This window comes from Desmodus rotundus, chromosome 8, assembly GCF_022682495.2.
Source record: "Desmodus rotundus isolate HL8 chromosome 8, HLdesRot8A.1, whole genome shotgun sequence".
NCBI classification, from domain to species: domain Eukaryota; kingdom Metazoa; phylum Chordata; class Mammalia; order Chiroptera; family Phyllostomidae; genus Desmodus; species Desmodus rotundus.
This window is the reverse complement of record NC_071394.1, coordinates 24,258,455-24,275,918: the sequence shown is the minus strand read 5'-3', so window position 1 is coordinate 24,275,918 and position 17,464 is coordinate 24,258,455. Positions and strand designations below refer to the sequence as shown.

The following is a 17,464-nucleotide window of genomic DNA, read 5'->3' as shown; positions in this document are numbered from 1 at the left end:
CATGCACGAAGCCCCAGCATGAATGCCAGGCTCTGCCCTGAGAGGGCAGCCTGCCTGACCCCTGTCAAAGGGCACCTTGGGAGGCCTCACAGGCACATCAGGGGAGGCGCCTCGTTGCCCGGACAGCATGCAGCCCCAGTTATAAGACTGAAGGTCGGCACTGTGAACCGGTGGAAAATTTCCTTCAGGGTGAACATAAAGTCGGCATAAAAAATAGTATTGATCCATTTGCCTTCTGGCCAAAGAGAAATCAACTTAGACAAAGGAAATTAGGCAATAGGTTTAATGTGACTCCAACTGCAGCTGCAAAATAAACCTAATGGACCCTGACTCTGCTTCCCAAGCTCTCTCTGGTCTGCACAAGCCACTCCTCCTCTGGGAGGTGCTGGGAAGTGTTCTGCAGGCACACAAAATCTTTAAAAGAAAATGGCAACTGCCCTCTGGCGTCCAAAGAATCCCCCTGCTAGCAGGATGTGGTGGGAAGTAACTCCCAGGAGCACTGGCAAGTTTGGAGGGACCCGTGCCACACACGGGCCAAGTGCACGCTTGTCACGGAGGACGGAGCGTGCAATCTGCTGCCCTGCAGCACTGCGAGGAAGCTCTGACCTTGAATTAGCAGGGAGCTCGCTCAGCACCTCCAGCTCATCACTCCCCAGGAATATTCGGGGTGGGGCAAAAGTAGGGTCACAGTTGTGAATATGCAGAATGCAAAGTTTATTCTTGTATTATTACTTATTAATTATTGTATTATTTTCCATATGAACTGAAAATCTACATTTGCCCCACCCTGTATATATGTTCAGTATTCTTTCATCATATATACGATTATATTCTATGTATTCTCCAGTCTTTACTCTCAGTTTGTATGTGATAGAATGAGGAAATCATGGGTTAATATGTCTGTTTGTGCACATGTCTGGGGTGGGTGCCAGGAGTCTGTATTTCAGGGGCCAGGTATGCAGGTAGAAAACAGAATAGGTACAGACCCAGGTCTAAAGGTGACTATTTGTCCTGACCTCTGTGGCTCAGTTTTGGTGTCATCCTGCAAGGCCAAGGGTCACCGGTTCCATTCCTGGTCAGGGCACATGCCTAGGTTGGGGGTTTGGTTCCCAATTGGGGAGCTTATGAGAGGTGACCAATCAATGTTTCTCTCCCTCTCTCTCTCTCCCTTCCCTTTTCTCTAAAAAGAAATAAGTAAAATCTTAAAAAAAAAAAAAAAAAAAAAAAGGTGACTATTTGCTGTGTCACCTCAGGGATGGGAAGGGGTCCTCAGTCCAAGTTGTCTGACCTCACCCCCTCCCACCCACGCCCCAGCCCCACATCCCTCTCTCTCTGGCAGTGAGAGCTAATGGTCTACACTGGGATGTCAGATTCACACTCCAAAAACAATGACTGCAGCAAGAAGCAAAAGCCACCACGTCTCACCAGCCCTGGCCTTGCCACGCGGGGTGAAGACCGACATTATGCCTCATTCACGCTTGTCCTCAATTGTCTACTGTGGTCTCTGGCACAAGGGCTCCAGAGATGGTTTTTAATGACGGATTAAACAAACACGGGACAAGATAAAATGTAGCAGAGACAAATGGAGTGGTTACCTCTCATGTACCTCCAACTGGAGACCTGACCTGCAACCCAGGCATGTGCCCTGATTGGGAATCCAACTGGCGACCCTTTGGTTCTCAGGCCAGAGCTCAATCCACTGAGCCACACCAGCTAGGGCTCTGCTGGGAACAATCTGACCCCCTTTCATGGAAAACAAATCAGGGACTAGGTGGCTATCTTAGAGAAACATTCACACATGTATACAAGGATGAACACAGTGTCTGAAATAGTGAAAACCTGGAAACAACCTAAATTGTCCACCAGCAAAAGAATATATAATCAATTATGCCATGTTCATAAAATAGCATACTATACAGCAATGAAAATAAATGAAACAAACTGATACATTTCCACGTGGATAAGTACCACAAACACAATATTGATAAAGTTGTACAATATACGTGTAGTATAATCAATTCATACAAAGCTGAAATACACACATTTTACATGTGTGTATATATGTGGCTTAGGAGCACATCTACATATAGTACAAACAGAAAGCAATGCAGGAATGCGTGGATGTAGCAAACATCAAATCCAGGTTGGCTGTCGGGGAGCGAGAAGGAAATGGGAAAAGGGATGTTACCAGACAGTGTTAGCATACTTTATACTTTGCACTTTTTGTTTACATTAAATATTGCATCTTTTAAAGATCATGGGGATTGTAAATTATTATCTGCCCAAGTGCACTTTACAGTTGTCGCGTGGAAATGCAGCCATTTCCTGTAGACCTAGTCATAGTAACGGAAACAACAGAAAGGCTATCCAATGCCAGTTTTTAATTATCAAACGAACAAGCGTGATTTGAGAACCTCATGCAATTGCCCGCATTTTACTGTTTTTAACCTACAAATGGCAAGTTCATAAGATGCATCCCAGAAAAAAGTAATAAAGGAAATGCTAAGTTCTACATTTAGTTATTAACCTGACCAGCCTCACTTGTTTCTGCAGCGGTGGTACGAGAGGCAGAATTGTGTCCAGTTCTGGGACTTGCGTGTTCATGAAACACGGACAAGCGCATGTCAACAGAAGGGAGAACAGAAGAGTGGTCGAAACATTGGGATTCTGCCAACCCTGGACCTAAGGATTTGTTGAGGGATCTGAGAATGCTTATCTGGCGGTGGGATGACTTAATGGGGCCAATACCTTGTTCAAATGTTTGAGTATATGAGTGAATGAATAAACAGATAAATGAATGGAATGAATGAATGAATGAATGAAAGGACTTTCGTATGAGAGCATAGATATATTCTGTTCAGCTCCAGAGGACACACCTGTAAGGAGCTGAAAGAAGGTATTTTTTTAATTCAACAAGGGAAGAACACCCTAATAAATGCAGCCATCCCCAAAAGGACTGAAAAGTTTGGTTAGCTAGTAAGTTCCCGGAAACTAGCAGTAATCAAGGAAAGTTACAGAGAACTCAGTTTGGGGACCTGGCTGGACTTCATGAGTTTCAAAATCTTATTTGACTATAAACTTGAGTGGGCATCAGAATCCCCCGGAGAGCTTCTTACAACCCAGATTCAGGGGCTCCACCCCCAGGGTGTCTGAGGCAGCAAGTCTGGGTAGTGCCTGGGAGTTTGCATTTCTAATAAATTCCCAGATTTTGCTGGTGTTGGTGGTTCAAGGGCCATACTTTGAGAACTTACGCTCTTAAAAAAAAAAGCCTAAATTAAGGGTTTTTTTATGTTTTGTGTGGGCCTTTGTAAAAGATTGTCCTTCCCTGAATTATTCCAAATAGACTTCCGCTGTGATCCTCTTCCGAAGGGAAGGGTGCGTTTCCCTGGTTTTCTCCAAAGGCCTTGCAGGAAGCCACAGCTCTTTGCTGTGCTTTAAGAATATAAGGACCCTGGGATTCTTTTCAGGTCCTGATATTAAATTTCCCTTGATTCATTTTCATCCCGTCTTCTGTTTCCTCAATAACCAAGGGCCGATGTCTTTAAGATAATTAGGAGTGAGTCTGCAGCTAATGAACAGCTATTTGACCACAAAACAATCCAACCTGGATTAAACGCCGTTCACGGCCAGGTCTGGAGATGCTACTCACCACAGATGCCGAAATGCATCTTTGTCAAGCACTGCTCTGGGGAAGGAGAGGCAGGAGTGCCAAGAATTCTTTTCTTTTTAATTCAAAGGGGAAAAAATGTAAAATCTGGGTCTTGAACTAGTTCTAGAAGCAGATAAACAAAGCCCAACCAAAATTATTAAATCGCACGTTTGTTTACTGGCCCAAGACTATTAATGTCTGGTTTATTCACTCAACAAATAATTATTGAGCTCCTATATGTAGCTGGCACTGTTTTGGAATCTAGGAATACAGCTGTAAGTAAGACAGGCAGATGCCAAAACCAGAAAAATATATGTCAGGTAGGAAAAAAAAATTTGGCAGGTGCTTAGTTAGAAAACCTATGCCTTTTGCACAACCACCTCCCCCTGGTGCTTATTTTTTGCCCGAATCCTAATGCTCAAAGTAAACTGTGCTTCCTCTGGCAGAGGCAAATGATTAATGATAGAATGGGTCACTGTGATCTGTTCCTAAGAAGCCTTTCTTCCATAATTTGAAAGAGAATTGCAGCCATTAGTGGGGAAGTCACTGGAAATCATTTCTAGTTCACTGAAGAGGTTCAGTTGCCAAATAACATGTTTAAATAAACAACCTGGAATAAAGAGTGGTTAAATTTTTACCCATAGTAATTAGCAAAGCTAGCTCTTTTCATGCGTGGTCCAAAACTTTTTCAAAGCAAATGTCTTCCGAAGGCTACAAAATGAATCTTAGGTGGTTTGTTGTAATATGTAACAGTTCACTGCAAATATTTTTTCTTTAAAAAATATTTTTAATTTATTTTTAGAGAGAGGGGAAGGGAGGGAGAGAGGGAGAGAAACATCAATGTTCTGTTGCCTCTCGCACACCCCCTACTGGGGACCTGGCCTGCAACCCAGGCATATGCCCTGACTGGGAATTGAACCAGTGACCCTATAGTTTGCAGGCCAGCACTCAATCCATTGAACCACTCCAGCCAGGGCTGCAAATACTTTTTCAAAGGAGTCAGCTCCTGGGCCACATAAGAGTTCTGATTATATCAGATTATCTTAGCCAAAAGAAACCATCCAAACTGTTCCACTTTAGCCATTCTTGGTAAAAATTGGATGGCGCCAGAAACACAAGAGATGGAGCTTTCATGTGAAGTTCAATTCTAGTACTCATTGTTCATGTGTGAATTAAGTCATTATTGCAAGGACTTTTGAGTCACAACTTCGGCTGAGAGCAGTTCTCACTTATTTGATAAATTGACCTCCTACTGCCACTGACCACGTACTACTACTTACTGACTGCTTACTACTAACTGACCGCCTACTACTAACTGACCACCTACTACTGCTGACTGCTTACTACTAACTGACCGCCTACTACTAACTGACCGCCTACTACTTACTGACCACCTACTACTACTTACTGACTGCTTACTACTCAGTGACCGCCTACTACTAACTGACCGCCTACTACTACCTACCAAGCGCCTACTACTACTAACTGCGCACTTACAGCACACCAGGCACTACTGAACATTAATTAGGTACCAAGCATTTTAGTTATTTTGTTTCCATTGCTGTTATTGCACCAAGCATTGTGTGTACACTATCTTAAACATCCTTCACAATGCTCTGAAATCAATACCATCATCATCGCTGTCCTACAAATAAAGAAACTGAAATCTGAAAAACGAAATAAACTCCCCAAGTTCACACCCAGCAAGCAAGGGGCAGAGTAGAAAATCAACCCCAAAGCTTTCTCCTTACACCATGGTTCTGCTCCTGCGCCTGGCAGCCAAGCTGGTGGGCTAGATTTGGGGTGGATTAGCAAAGAACATGCATCACTCCTCAAGCTACTGGGCTATCATCTGCCAGAAAATTGTCATAATTACTGTGTAAATCTACCGTGCCCACCATGCGATGGGTGCCCCTGCAGCTGTGCAAAAGCACAACCTGGAAACCTTAACCTGGTGCCATGTTGTCTCCATGGATGCAGGCAACATGGCAGGGTGAAAAGTCACCGCACAGATTCTCTCCATTCCAGCACGCGGCTGGTACGCGGCCCGGGTGGGCCACCCCTCCTTCTGTTCAGTGTGCACTGGGAGTGTGTGGGTTCGGGGTCTGGGGAGGAATTAGTTGTAAACACTCTTAGAAACAGATATTAAAGGCGAAGTCTTCGGGCTCAGCGACTTTTATAAGCAGGAGCAGTTGTTGCATTTGTGTGCATGCGTGTGAGTGTGTGCCAGTAGGTGTGCGCACATGCTTCTCTTGAGGGGGAGGAAAGTTATAGTGTATCAAGGAGGCACAAGGAGCACAAGGTGCAACTTCAAGGGAAAATGCCTAGGAGTGTCTGAGAAATAGTCACTGCTAATACACCTATAACAATAAGCCACAATCATCACCATTTACCAAAGGACACCTTGGTCCTTGTTTCTGTTTCCCCACATCCCACAATCCTCATGACCCGAGGGTGAACTAGTCACTCCTCCCCTGCATTCTTTCCCACACAAGGCCCCTTCTGGACTCCATAAGCTTCGAGCCATTACTCTTCGCTGAATGTAAAGTTACATTCCTTTATCTCTCTCTTCAATGAAAAAAGGAAGGAAATTAAGCAGGAAGGACGGCACAGTGCCTTGAGAATGGTGCATTCAAAGTCAAAGCCGGCTATAATAGAGTTTTAAAAAAAATAAGTGAAAATAACTGTGAGTAAAATATGCCTGCTCTGCAGAATACACTGTAGCTAAAAGTCTTCATTAAATGTTCCAGTGCAAACAATGTGTTAGCTGTGTGTTTGTGTGCCTGAGATTCTGCGAGATATCCTGGAGCTCATAAATACTGGAAATGGACAGTTGCCATAGTAACTAAGTGCTATTTAATGAATACTGAAGAACTGAAGCTCACAGGATAGTCTTAAATTGCCAGAACATGAGTTACTGCTGCTGCTATGGGCTTGCAAGTAACTCAAATGCCATCCTCTCTAATAAGATATTCAACAAGCTGGCCAATCTGACCAGCATCTGCCTCGACCACATGATATCACAAGATTCTGTCTTGATGCTGCATGAAAACCATACTCTTGATTTCTTCCCCTTGTCTCTAAGTACCAAGATATTCTACAGAAACGTTTAGATAAGGAAGGTGTCCTTAAATTTGAAGCTTTGACCCAAGCAGTGAAGTGTTAGGACACATAACCTCTGTTGCAAGCAACAGACATACACGGGCTCAATGAGCCGTCACGCGGAACACAGCAGACTCCCTGTACTTCTGAAAAAGGTGAACGAGTGCAGCTTGATTTTATTGTGCAGTGACGCAGGAGAGCTACTGCAGCTGATTTTTGCAGGAACTTTTTACAGGCTAGTAATGTCTTAGGTAATCTTTCATTCGGATGTGCAAACCTTCTCCACAGACTCCCACTCCCAGTTCTCTCTCACCATCCGTCACCACGTGTCAGGTTTCTCACCCGGGATCATCCATCTTTTTACAGGTTTGGAAGGGAAAGAACAGGGCTGCGCTGCTTTTCTTCCCCCTGATCTCCCTCAGTAACTTCGATGCAGTCCATTTGTGAGCCTACAGATGGTGTTGCAAGCATACTTATTTCTACATGCCATTAATAAGTAATGAGAATTTTTAAAAATGAAAACATCTATGTATCACAAAGCCAAAAATCATTAGCAAATGCATCCATTCTCCAGAGGCTGGTTGGTTCTTGCATAACCAGCAGCTCTAATGGCCTGGTTGGGGCTCGAGCTCAGTGTGGGCTGTGGGCGCCCCCTTCAGGCTCTTGGGTGAAATGCGTGTTGCTCTCATTTGTGATAATAGCTAGTCAGCTGGGCAATTGTTTTTGCTAAAACCTTGCAGGAAATTTTGAAGGGAAATCTTGGCCAACCTCTCATGGTGTGGCCAGACAGAAAGCCTTCACATAACCAGCCTTAAGCTAATATTAAAATCAGGTAGGTAAAATAAACGGGAATGACTTGCGAGAAAAAAATCCTACTATTGCTTCTAGTGAAGCAATGCACCTTCACTAGATCAGCTCTGTTTAAAATCTTAACAAACAAAATTAAAACTGGAGACAGGCAGCTCACGACGTCCACACCTTACCACTCCCTTGCATAGTCTGAACCTGTTCTCCTTCATTTAATCCCTAGCCTTAACTGCTTTCCCCCAAACCCTTCTATCTGTGCCTCAGTTTCTCTCTCCTGCATGTTTAGTCTTGACTCTCAGGGCCAGACATATCACTCACTCTTCTCTCTAAAGCGGTCCTACGCGGACGCCTGCACTGACAAAAAGAATGATCTTTTTTCTTTGAACATCGGTGGCATTGTGTTTCTGCCTCTCACGTGATAGTCTTACCACATTCCATAGACTGAGAACCTTTGACCTCATGTCTCACCTCCTCTCCCTAGACTGACTGTCAGCTTCTTATACGACCCTGGCCCTCATGCCTGGCTCACGGGAGTGCCCCTGCGCTGAGTCAGTGTGTGAGTAAAGGAACCCAGGAAGCCAACTCTCTTTTAACTTCATTTCCTCCCTTATTAGAGCTGCTTAACAAGCTAGTTGTTCCCCAACCTCAAAAATGAAAAGGACACAAGGAAAATAAGTCCAGTGTGGCAGGCCTTCCTCTTCTCCTTGGAAAACCCACTCAACTTATATTCCTCTTCATTCATTCTCTCTTACAACATCATTCACTGATAACTGCAATAAATTAAAAGCAGGAGATGAGAAAATGCTTTCCTTACTTTCCTCTCATCATAACTGGTGTTGAATAAAACCTTTCCAATTCTCCTCTATGGCATTTCTTTATTTTTCCCATTTTACTAAGTGCACTTGACATGTGACATTGTGTGAGTTTCCGGTGTACAATGTGTTGATTTGATACACTTATATATAGCAAAATAATTACCGCCATAGCTGGCTCACACTTTCATCATGTCACATAATTACCATTTCCTTTTGGTGAGAACATTTAAGATCTACTCTCTTAGCAACTTTCAAGTATATGATAGAGTTTACGTCATTTCTTTACCATGTCATTCTTCCATGTGGTGTGGAAGGCTGGACCCGTCCCAGCCACCCATTCCATATTGATTGTGCTTGTGTTCTGGGCTGGACTAGGCCAGACCTTGCAGATATGGAATGAATTAAAACATAAAACTAGAGCATAATTCCTCACTCCTTAACTGTGGCGTGTGCATACAACCTCATGGGAAGGGGAAGAAAGGAGCGACTCTACAGTGGAGGAACCTGGCAAGCTCTACCCCGGCCAGCTGATCCGGCCGACATCTACAGTGGACGTCACGGTCATAGCGAGTGCCCTGGAAAGGCTGTGATGAAAGAGTATGCACCTCTCCGGTGTTCCTCCTCAAACCCACAACCCAAGGCTAACAATGAGGAAAAGACATCAGAAAAGACAGAGGGACATTCTTCAAAATACCTGACTAGTACTCCTCAGAACTGTGAAGGTCGCCAAAGACAAAAAAGTCAGAGGAACTGTCACAGACCACAGACAGGAGCCTAAGGAAGCATGAAGACTAGGGTCGTGTGGCATCCCGGATGGGTTTTAAATACTAGGAATACTAGGCAAAAACAAAAGACATTTTTTCCCTGGCTGAGTTGCCCAGTTAGTTGGAGCATCATCCCGTACACCAAAAGGTCATGGGTTTGATTCCTGGTCAAGGCGCATACCCAGGTTGCTGGTTTGACCCCCCATTGGGGTGCATATGGGAGGCCACCAATCAATGTTTCTCTCTCTCTCTCTCTCTCTCATCAATAAACATATCCTTGGGTAAGGATTTAAAAATCTAAAGACATTTCAGTAAGGTATGGACTCTGGTTAATAATAACATATCTCCATGGTCCATCAACTGTAATGCGCCTGTAAGGCGAGAGAACAATGGAGACTGAGCATGGGGTATATGAGAACTCGACACTATCTTTGCAGCTCTCCTGTGACTCTAAATCTGGTCTAAAATAGAACACTTATTTTTTAATGGGATTAGACTTAAAGAATGGTAATGAGAGAGAAAAACACTGAGTAAAGACTGTGGAACAGACATAGCATTTCCCTCATGTGGAATCTAATGACAGAAATGACAGAATGAACTAACAAGCAGAACAGAGACAGACTCATAGGTAGAGAGACTCATAGGCTGACAGTTGGGGGAGGTGCTTGGGGGGGTGGAGCACTTAAGCAAAAAAAAGAAAGAAAGAGAGAGAGAGACTCATGGACACGGACAACAGTGTGGCAATTGCAGGGTGTGAGGGGGAAGTGGTGGAGGGTATGGGGGGGATAAGTGGTGATGGATGGAGACCTGACTTGGGGTGGTGAAGGCACAGATGACGTGTTGTGGAACTGTGCACCTGAAACCTGTATGATCTTGTTAACCAGTGTCGCCCCAATAAAGTCAATAAAAAAAGAAAGAAAAAACGGTGGCACAGTATTGTAAGTGGTGTGCAGCAGTCCACAGAACTCAGTCTGCAAGGTGAGAGGGGCTGGCTGTGAGGTGGTGGGGCAGCGTCTGAGGCAGTGGGGAGCTGTGGGCCACGTGTGCAGGGTCAGACAAGGCTAAACGTGCTGTCGCACATCAGAAAGGTCCTCGTTGAGGTCAGCAGCGTACCTGTTGGTCAGGAACAGCCTGCCCAGATGAGCAACTTTCTTATAACCGCCAAGAACAGAGAGGGCTGGTGCTGTGATCAACCTAGACAAGGAACTAGCATCCAGTGTCTGCAAAATTCTCTCTTTGAGCATGAACCATGATAAACGCGCTTTCTCCTCGTTCAAACATTCTTTCAGATTCATTATTCTACAAAGCCTCCTCATCAACCACCCCTTCTCTCCTGTTTCCCGCAGTCTGCAATTTTCACACTGAAAAAGATGAATCACCATAGTGAAACAAATTCTGATGCTGGCTTAGGAAAAATTCTCAAATTGAAGGGTTAGAGAAGCAAGAAATGGAATAACTCAAAGAAATCCAAAGGGCATTACATTATTTTAATATATTCTGCCAAGTAAACATAATCTTTCCTCATTTCTCAAAAATGAAACAGTTTAAAACAAACAAAAGAAAAACAAAAAGGCTTTCAGCTTTTTTAAAAGAACCTGAGGGCCAGAGAGATACAGTAACTACGGTTCACCTGCCTCCCTGGTCAGCGCAGGCAAAACAGCTGCGAATACCTGGGAATGAAAATGAGCTGCAAGGAACGACGCCAGTCAAACTAGATGAGGAGAAAGAACCAAAATAACATCTGGCTTGTGTAGCTCTTTCTTAATTTACAAAGCATCTTCACATATATTATCTCATGAGATTCTAAGAGAAACATAAAGTAGGCATAACAACTATTAATAGTCTCATTTCTCCCATGAGACAGTGGGCACTCAGGGACCGAAAGTGACCTGAGTGGCTCTGCCCCTCCTCGGCACTGCTGGGGCTGGGGCCGGGCCGGAGCCACGCATCAGGCCCTAGGGCCGCGCCGGTTTCCGCTGCACACCGAGGTGCACACGACCAGCAGACGGGGGAGAGAAGACTTAGCGCTAATAATTAAATGCCAGTATGCGTCTTCACCCCAGAAGACACATAAATGAACATGTAAATGTTTAGTTTTCTGTTCCATTACTGTTATAAGGACAAGTATTATGTAAGAAATATCAAAGAACTGATGAAAGAGATAGAAAGAAACTTAAAAAAAGCACAAAAGCTTTGTAGTTGGACCTTAAGTTGGTTATTCTCAGACTAGAAGCGAGGCAAATAAAGCAGGTATTACATAGATCTTTGAAAATTGAACTAAACATCTGGTTTCATTACGTGCTATTCAGAAACAACTGAACAGGAAAGGAAAGACAATGTTACCGAAACCGGCCGCTAACATGGGAGAAAGTGGTCTAATGTGTATCTTCAATAAACAGGACTCAAGGAGACATAATCACAGCCTATAAATATCTCCCAAACACCAAGATACGTGGTGAATAAAGTGAGTGAATTATGCATAACGTTAAGCCAGGTCACTTCTCTTTGTCCGGTTGTCTACGGAAGGCAGCGCTTCACACCTGAGCCGCGGCCGCCCCCAGAAATTAAGACAGCTCAGGAGACCTGAAGGCTGGGGGCTGCCGGAGACACCCAGGTGCCGGGTTAAAAGGAGAACCACAGGGAAGGGCCTCCTGTGCTCTCCACACCAAGAAGTAGATGGTGATATTGTCACATCTTTCACTAGAGTATTTATATTTCTCGCTTACCTTTGAAGAGGAGTGAGAAAGAATAGAATCAAATCCAAAAAAGCGTTTGGTTAGGGGACTGCTTGATTGAAAGAAAAAACAGACCGCGAACAATCAAGTATGTTCTCTGCTCTGCTCTGACGTCAGGAGACAGCAGGGCACCGAATCTCGGGAAAAGCAGACAGGCTTGCAAAGTCAAAGACCCTGGCTCAGGGTTCTCATCTCAAAGCTGTCACAGACCCTGCTGTGCTCCAGTGCCCTCAGGGCCACAAGGTGATTGTGATTGTTTTACCTTGTAAATCACAGTCTAGCCACCAAAGCATTTTTAAGACTACTGAGAGCTTCATGCAGGCAAATTATTACAAATTATAATCATTATTATGACTCTCTCGGATGCTATGCTTCAAAAACACCATGTGCAAGAAAAACACAAATCTTTCTTCCACATGACGGTTTTCTCCCATTGAAAATTTCCTGGATTTTCTGATTCAGTCTCATGAGCTCTTTATACCGCCAGTCATTTCAAAAGCCCTATCTGGTCCCAGCACTTGTGGCAGCGTAAATTGTTTGAATTGCAGCAGAAACGACCCTGGGCAGACAGACCCCTGCAGTGTAGGACAGCCCTGGCAGAGAGACCTTGAAAACATCAGGAGCTTTCTAACTGCAGCATGCTCAATTTATCCACAGACCAATCCAGATCCCAGCAATTTTTTTCCATCGTTTTTCCAAGGACAATTTTTCTAGCCTTGTAGAGAATCTACCTGCATTTTGTTCAAGACTATTTTTTTTTTCATTGCTTTTAGAGAGGGAGGAAGACAACAACATCGATGTGAGAGAAATATTGATTGGCTGCCTCCTGTATCTGCTGGGACCAGGAATCAAACCTGAAACCTAGGTATGTGCCCTGACCTGGATTCGAACCCACAACGTTTAGGTCAGGGAGGTTGCTCCAACCAACTGAATGACACATTCATTTGTTACCCAGGGAGAGAGCCTGGATTTGACAAGCAGACATTTCGTCCTTAAATGGGCAATGGTTCCTCATTAACATAACAAAGACTCAGAGTGGTGCTTTGTTGGTATCTTATGTAAATAAGATGTTCACACCACCCGTTCACTGCATGCTTGGATCCTAAACCGGTATGAGGTAATACACGTTCACTAAAGGCTGCTTGCAAGGACCGAGGGCTGTCAGCCATGAACTGGTCCTCGCTCGCATGGGGACAAGGAGTGCTCAGGAGGGAGTGGAGAGTGGAGAGTGGAGAGCTCAAAAATACGAATATTTTCTAAGGGAATCCTTGGGGTTTGTTTTTAAGCTCGTAGCAATGGTGGTCTAGTGCTTCTTGAATGGTCTTCTTTTCCCCAGAGCATATCCCAGGAGCATTTCAATTGAAACTGGGTCTTTGTGATATAATATCACCCCCAAGAAATGACAGACTTTTGCTTCTTACGACAATGAAAAATCTAATAGACTTTGAAACAATATCTATACATACATGCATGCACACATAATATGGTAAAGTATTTGGAATTTTTTCCATTGCAACTGCAAAGTTTATTTTAAAAACAAATCAGGATGCAGGTATCATCTGGGCTGACACGCAATGAGGAGAAATTAGCAGAGCTTTAGCTCCTACTAAATGCGTTCCTAAGCTGGAATTTGCCAGACCTGCAATATTAACATAGAATTATGGAAATTGGAAACAAAAAGCTGGAGTCTCCTGGGAATGATAGGCTCGAGATGAACTCAACTGGAAAATTTGGCTAACTGAAAGTGACATCCTTTGTGCTGGAATTTTTCTATCTGAAAGCTTTAAAGAGGCTGTAATTATTTGGAGTTTTCAATTCAGTCCTCTCAGACTAAGCCTTTTATTTTCTTCATTTCCCTGCACCTTTCCTCTATGTGAATTCAGGTGCTTGCCAAGCACTGAAGTGGTAAATTCAAACTGGTTTTATACATATATCTATTTTCAGGGAACGGTAAGCAACACAACTTTTGCATCTTCAATGCCAAGAAAAACAAAGGAATATTTGTACATCAAAAGCTTTACATTGTGCACAAGCTTAAAATTCCTGAGCCTGGCTAAATAAATCACCTAATGAGAAATAGCTGATTAAGCCCAATGCATAATTTCTTGGCACTTTAGTACTTTTTCTGCATCATGAATCCAAGAAATGCAAGAACCTAGACTTACCTTGTAGCTTTTGGGTCCCAAATCACAATGTCAGCATCTGATCCTATAGCTATTCTTCCTTTTCTTGGATAGAGATTAAAGATTTTAGCTGCATTTGTGCTGGTAACTGCCACAAATCGGTTTTCATCCATTTTGCCACTGTGCTGCAAAACCATTCAAGGCAGAAAATACATTTGTTCTAATGATCAATATTTTAAAATCTGTCAATCAAAGTACAAAACGTGTATTTCTTAGAACCAAATAGAATTGCATCTAATTTCTTGTTTAAAAAAATTTTTATCTTTGTGCAAGGATATGCTCATTGACTTTAGAGAGAGGGAAAGGGAGGGAGAGAAAGAAGGAGAAACATCAGGACTAGAGAGAAATATTGATCGGTTGCCTCTTTTCAAAAATACTCACCTTAAAAAAAAATGTTCACTATTTCTTCATCCTTCCCAGAATCACATAGACAAAAGCTAAATGGTAACAATGGCATTTCCAACTCTCATTTGAAGTTTGCCACCACCACCTGCTACACGTGTGATCTGACTTATTTATTGCAGACCCAGATGCATGAGTGGTCGTGCAGACACTGGGTGGAATATTACAGAGTTAAGCTAAGACAGACCTTTAAATCAGGTGGCAACACTTTTTGAAAGAGAAAGAATCAGCTCAAGAGTTTCCAGTTTGTGAAATTTACTTCACATGATTGAACAATCATGGACAGTCTAGTACAAAAGATTTTTAAATGGACAGACATTGGAGGGCTGCAAACCCACTAAATTATTTTTTTTTGATGTTGGGACTTTATCCCTACATACATGTATATGGTAAAAAAACATCCTTAAGGCTTATTTCATTATGAAAGCGTCCTCATTTAAAGTAAAATTAAGAACTGTGGCCTGAAACTAATATTCCCGTAAGTAAATCATCTTAAGTTTCAGAAAATAACACTGGCCCTGGCTGGTGTGGCTCGGTGGAATGAGCGCCAGCTTGTAAATGAAAGGTTGCCGGTTTGATTCCCGGTCAGGGAACATGCCTGGGTTGTGGCCAGGTGTCCATCTGGGGGTGTGGGAGAGGCAACCAATTCAGGGGTGTCCAAACTTTTGGCATCTCTGCACCACACAGGAAGAAGAAGAGTTTTCTTGGGCCACATAGTAAATACATTGTGACACATAGTCACAAAAAAAATCTCATAATGTTTTAAGTAAATTTACGGTTTTCTGTTGGGCTGCATTCATAGCCATCCTGGGCTGCATGAGGCTCATGGGTCACAGGTTGGACACCCCTGCCAGATAGATGTTTCTCTTGCACATTGATGTTTCTCTCCCTCTCTTCTTTCTCCCCTCCCTTCCTTCTAAAAATAAATAAATAAATAAAATCTTTTAAAAATTATTAAAATACAAAATAAAAAAGAAAATAACGGTTTTTGTATGTTATTAAGAAATATTTAATTACTTTAAAGACATTTACATACTTAGGAAATGTCTGAGATTATGAAAATCTGTTGTAATGAAGATACTCATTGTAATAACACAAGTTTGAAGAGAAAGGATGGACCGTTACCAAGAAAATCTCGGAAAAAAGAAAGAGGAGAGAAGTCATCTGCGATGGTTAGAGCTTGGATAGAGGACAGGGGTGAAGAGGATTATTACTAGAAGACAGCTATAGAGATTTTTTATATATATAAATATATATATGTATAAATATATATAAATTGTTCAAACATCATCCCATAAGTAATGGGGAAAACTAAAGGGTTTAGAGAGGAAAGTAGCATGAGCACACCTTCATTTCTGAAAGGTGACTCTGGTCCTGGGCAGAGACTAGATTGCAGCAAGAAAGACTCGAGGCCAGGGCACCAGCTGCAGAGACAACTGCAGTCGTCCACATGACAGATGGGCCTCTGGTAGAGTGGCAGACGTGGAGATGGAAATGAGGAGCCATTGCGGAAATAAAATTGGCGAGAGCTGGTAAGTGATTAGAGTTAGACGTATGTGGTATGTGTAGCGAATTCTGAGGAACAAGACATGATTGACGCGTCACCTGAGGGGGGTGCTGGGAGATAGGTGCAGACAGCGTGGTAACGGGGCCCTCTGGTCTAACGGGCAGACCTCTCCTGCTAACCTTTACAACTGCCCAGGTCAACTGTCCAGACAGGTTAACATATGAACGTTTAGCTATTTGATTCGTCTCCATCCTCAGAGAGAAATTTTTAAATCATGGGATTTTTAAAAATCTTTTTCTAGACTCTAAATTTTTATCTATGTGCCCTCATTCAACTGTTTTAAAAATAGGACATTCAAGGGTTCTTAAAAAGGGACATCTACAAAGATCTCATGAAAAAGGGGTATAAACAGAATAAAATTCCTTCATGTATTTTCAATCATTCCAAGACTTTATATCAATGACACGTGAGGGGCTGGGATTCAAGAACATGAGAAATCAAAGGCTTCAAGAATCTACATTGACACCCAAGCTGAAGTTATCTCCTAACGTGTATAGAATGGTACAATGCACCCTCTAAACCAAACCACGCAGAAAAAACAGTTATGTCTTATTATTGTCCTGGGGCATGGGACGGTGGTGATGATGGTGTGGAGTCCCAGTCTCCACCACAGTAAAAGCCATCAAAAAGCTTCTCTATGAAGGTTTAAGGCACACTCATCCTACAACAGACTGGATCCGGGCCGAAGAGGTAGGCAGAGCAGGCTGGATCTTGTGAAACTCACCACGCCTTTTTCCCATATTACTGACATCCGGTCCTCAACACCATTCACCCCATTAGGAATCTTAGTAAAGTCATCTTTCCCGAGAGCTTTCTGGCAGGTGTTGAAGGTGCAGTGGTCAGTCCCTGTGGTGGTTAGGTCATCGCTGTAAGGGAAAAACACACCAGAGTGACGGGCGTGAGTAGACAGAGTAGGGCAGGAGGAAACTACCATAACTTTCCCTAGTCTCCTGACTCCCTTCTCAGCTGAGCGTAGGAAACTGCAGTGGAAAAGGAGTAGCTTTTTCAAGGACACATTTCCCCCACCCCCACCCCTAGTCTAGGAAGCACTTTTGAAGAATACTCTTATATAAAAGAAGTGTGATGGTACATTCTAGGCTCACTTTCATTACTTATGGGTTCTGTGATTACAAGCTTGTCGGATGTTGAGTTTCTCATCTAGAAGTTGATAAGCATGTGTACTAGATACCAAGTATTTCGGGATCACTAGCAATAATTCAAGTGAAAATTCCTGGTGAGTAGGGAAGGACACGAAAGCGAGCCACGGTGATCCACACGAACAGTGGCAGGGCCTCGACAGCAGCCCCTGGCCGACTAGCAGCCCTGAGGTGAGCAGAGCCGTGACGCTGGCTGAGGATGTTGGTGTCACTGGTGACAGGAATCCTGCTTTGACTTCCAGATAATCTTGAGGATGTAGGAGTGTGAAGGAAGACGGAGGAA

General features: G+C 43.3%; 1 protein-coding gene across 7 annotated transcripts in view; it reads right to left on the bottom strand.

Moving 5' to 3' along the window:
- The window catches only part of DPYS (dihydropyrimidinase), a 73,896-nt gene that overhangs the window by 23,527 nt on the left and 32,905 nt on the right, over positions 1-17,464 (bottom strand). For 6 of the 7 annotated variants that reach the window (XR_008427488.1, XR_008427487.2, XM_071222218.1 and 3 more), the window contains 2 exons: positions 16,749-16,890; positions 14,038-14,180 (listed from right to left, as the gene is read on the bottom strand). Coding sequence is in view for 5 of the 7 variants with exons in the window: in XM_071222218.1 (XP_071078319.1) it covers positions 14,038-14,180; positions 16,749-16,890 (285 nt within the window). In the remaining 2 variants the exon portion in view is untranslated. Of the gene's footprint in view, positions 1-13,399; positions 13,512-14,037; positions 14,181-16,748; positions 16,891-17,464 lie in introns of those variants that run through there. The other variant, XM_053929843.2, reaches the window with a different exon arrangement.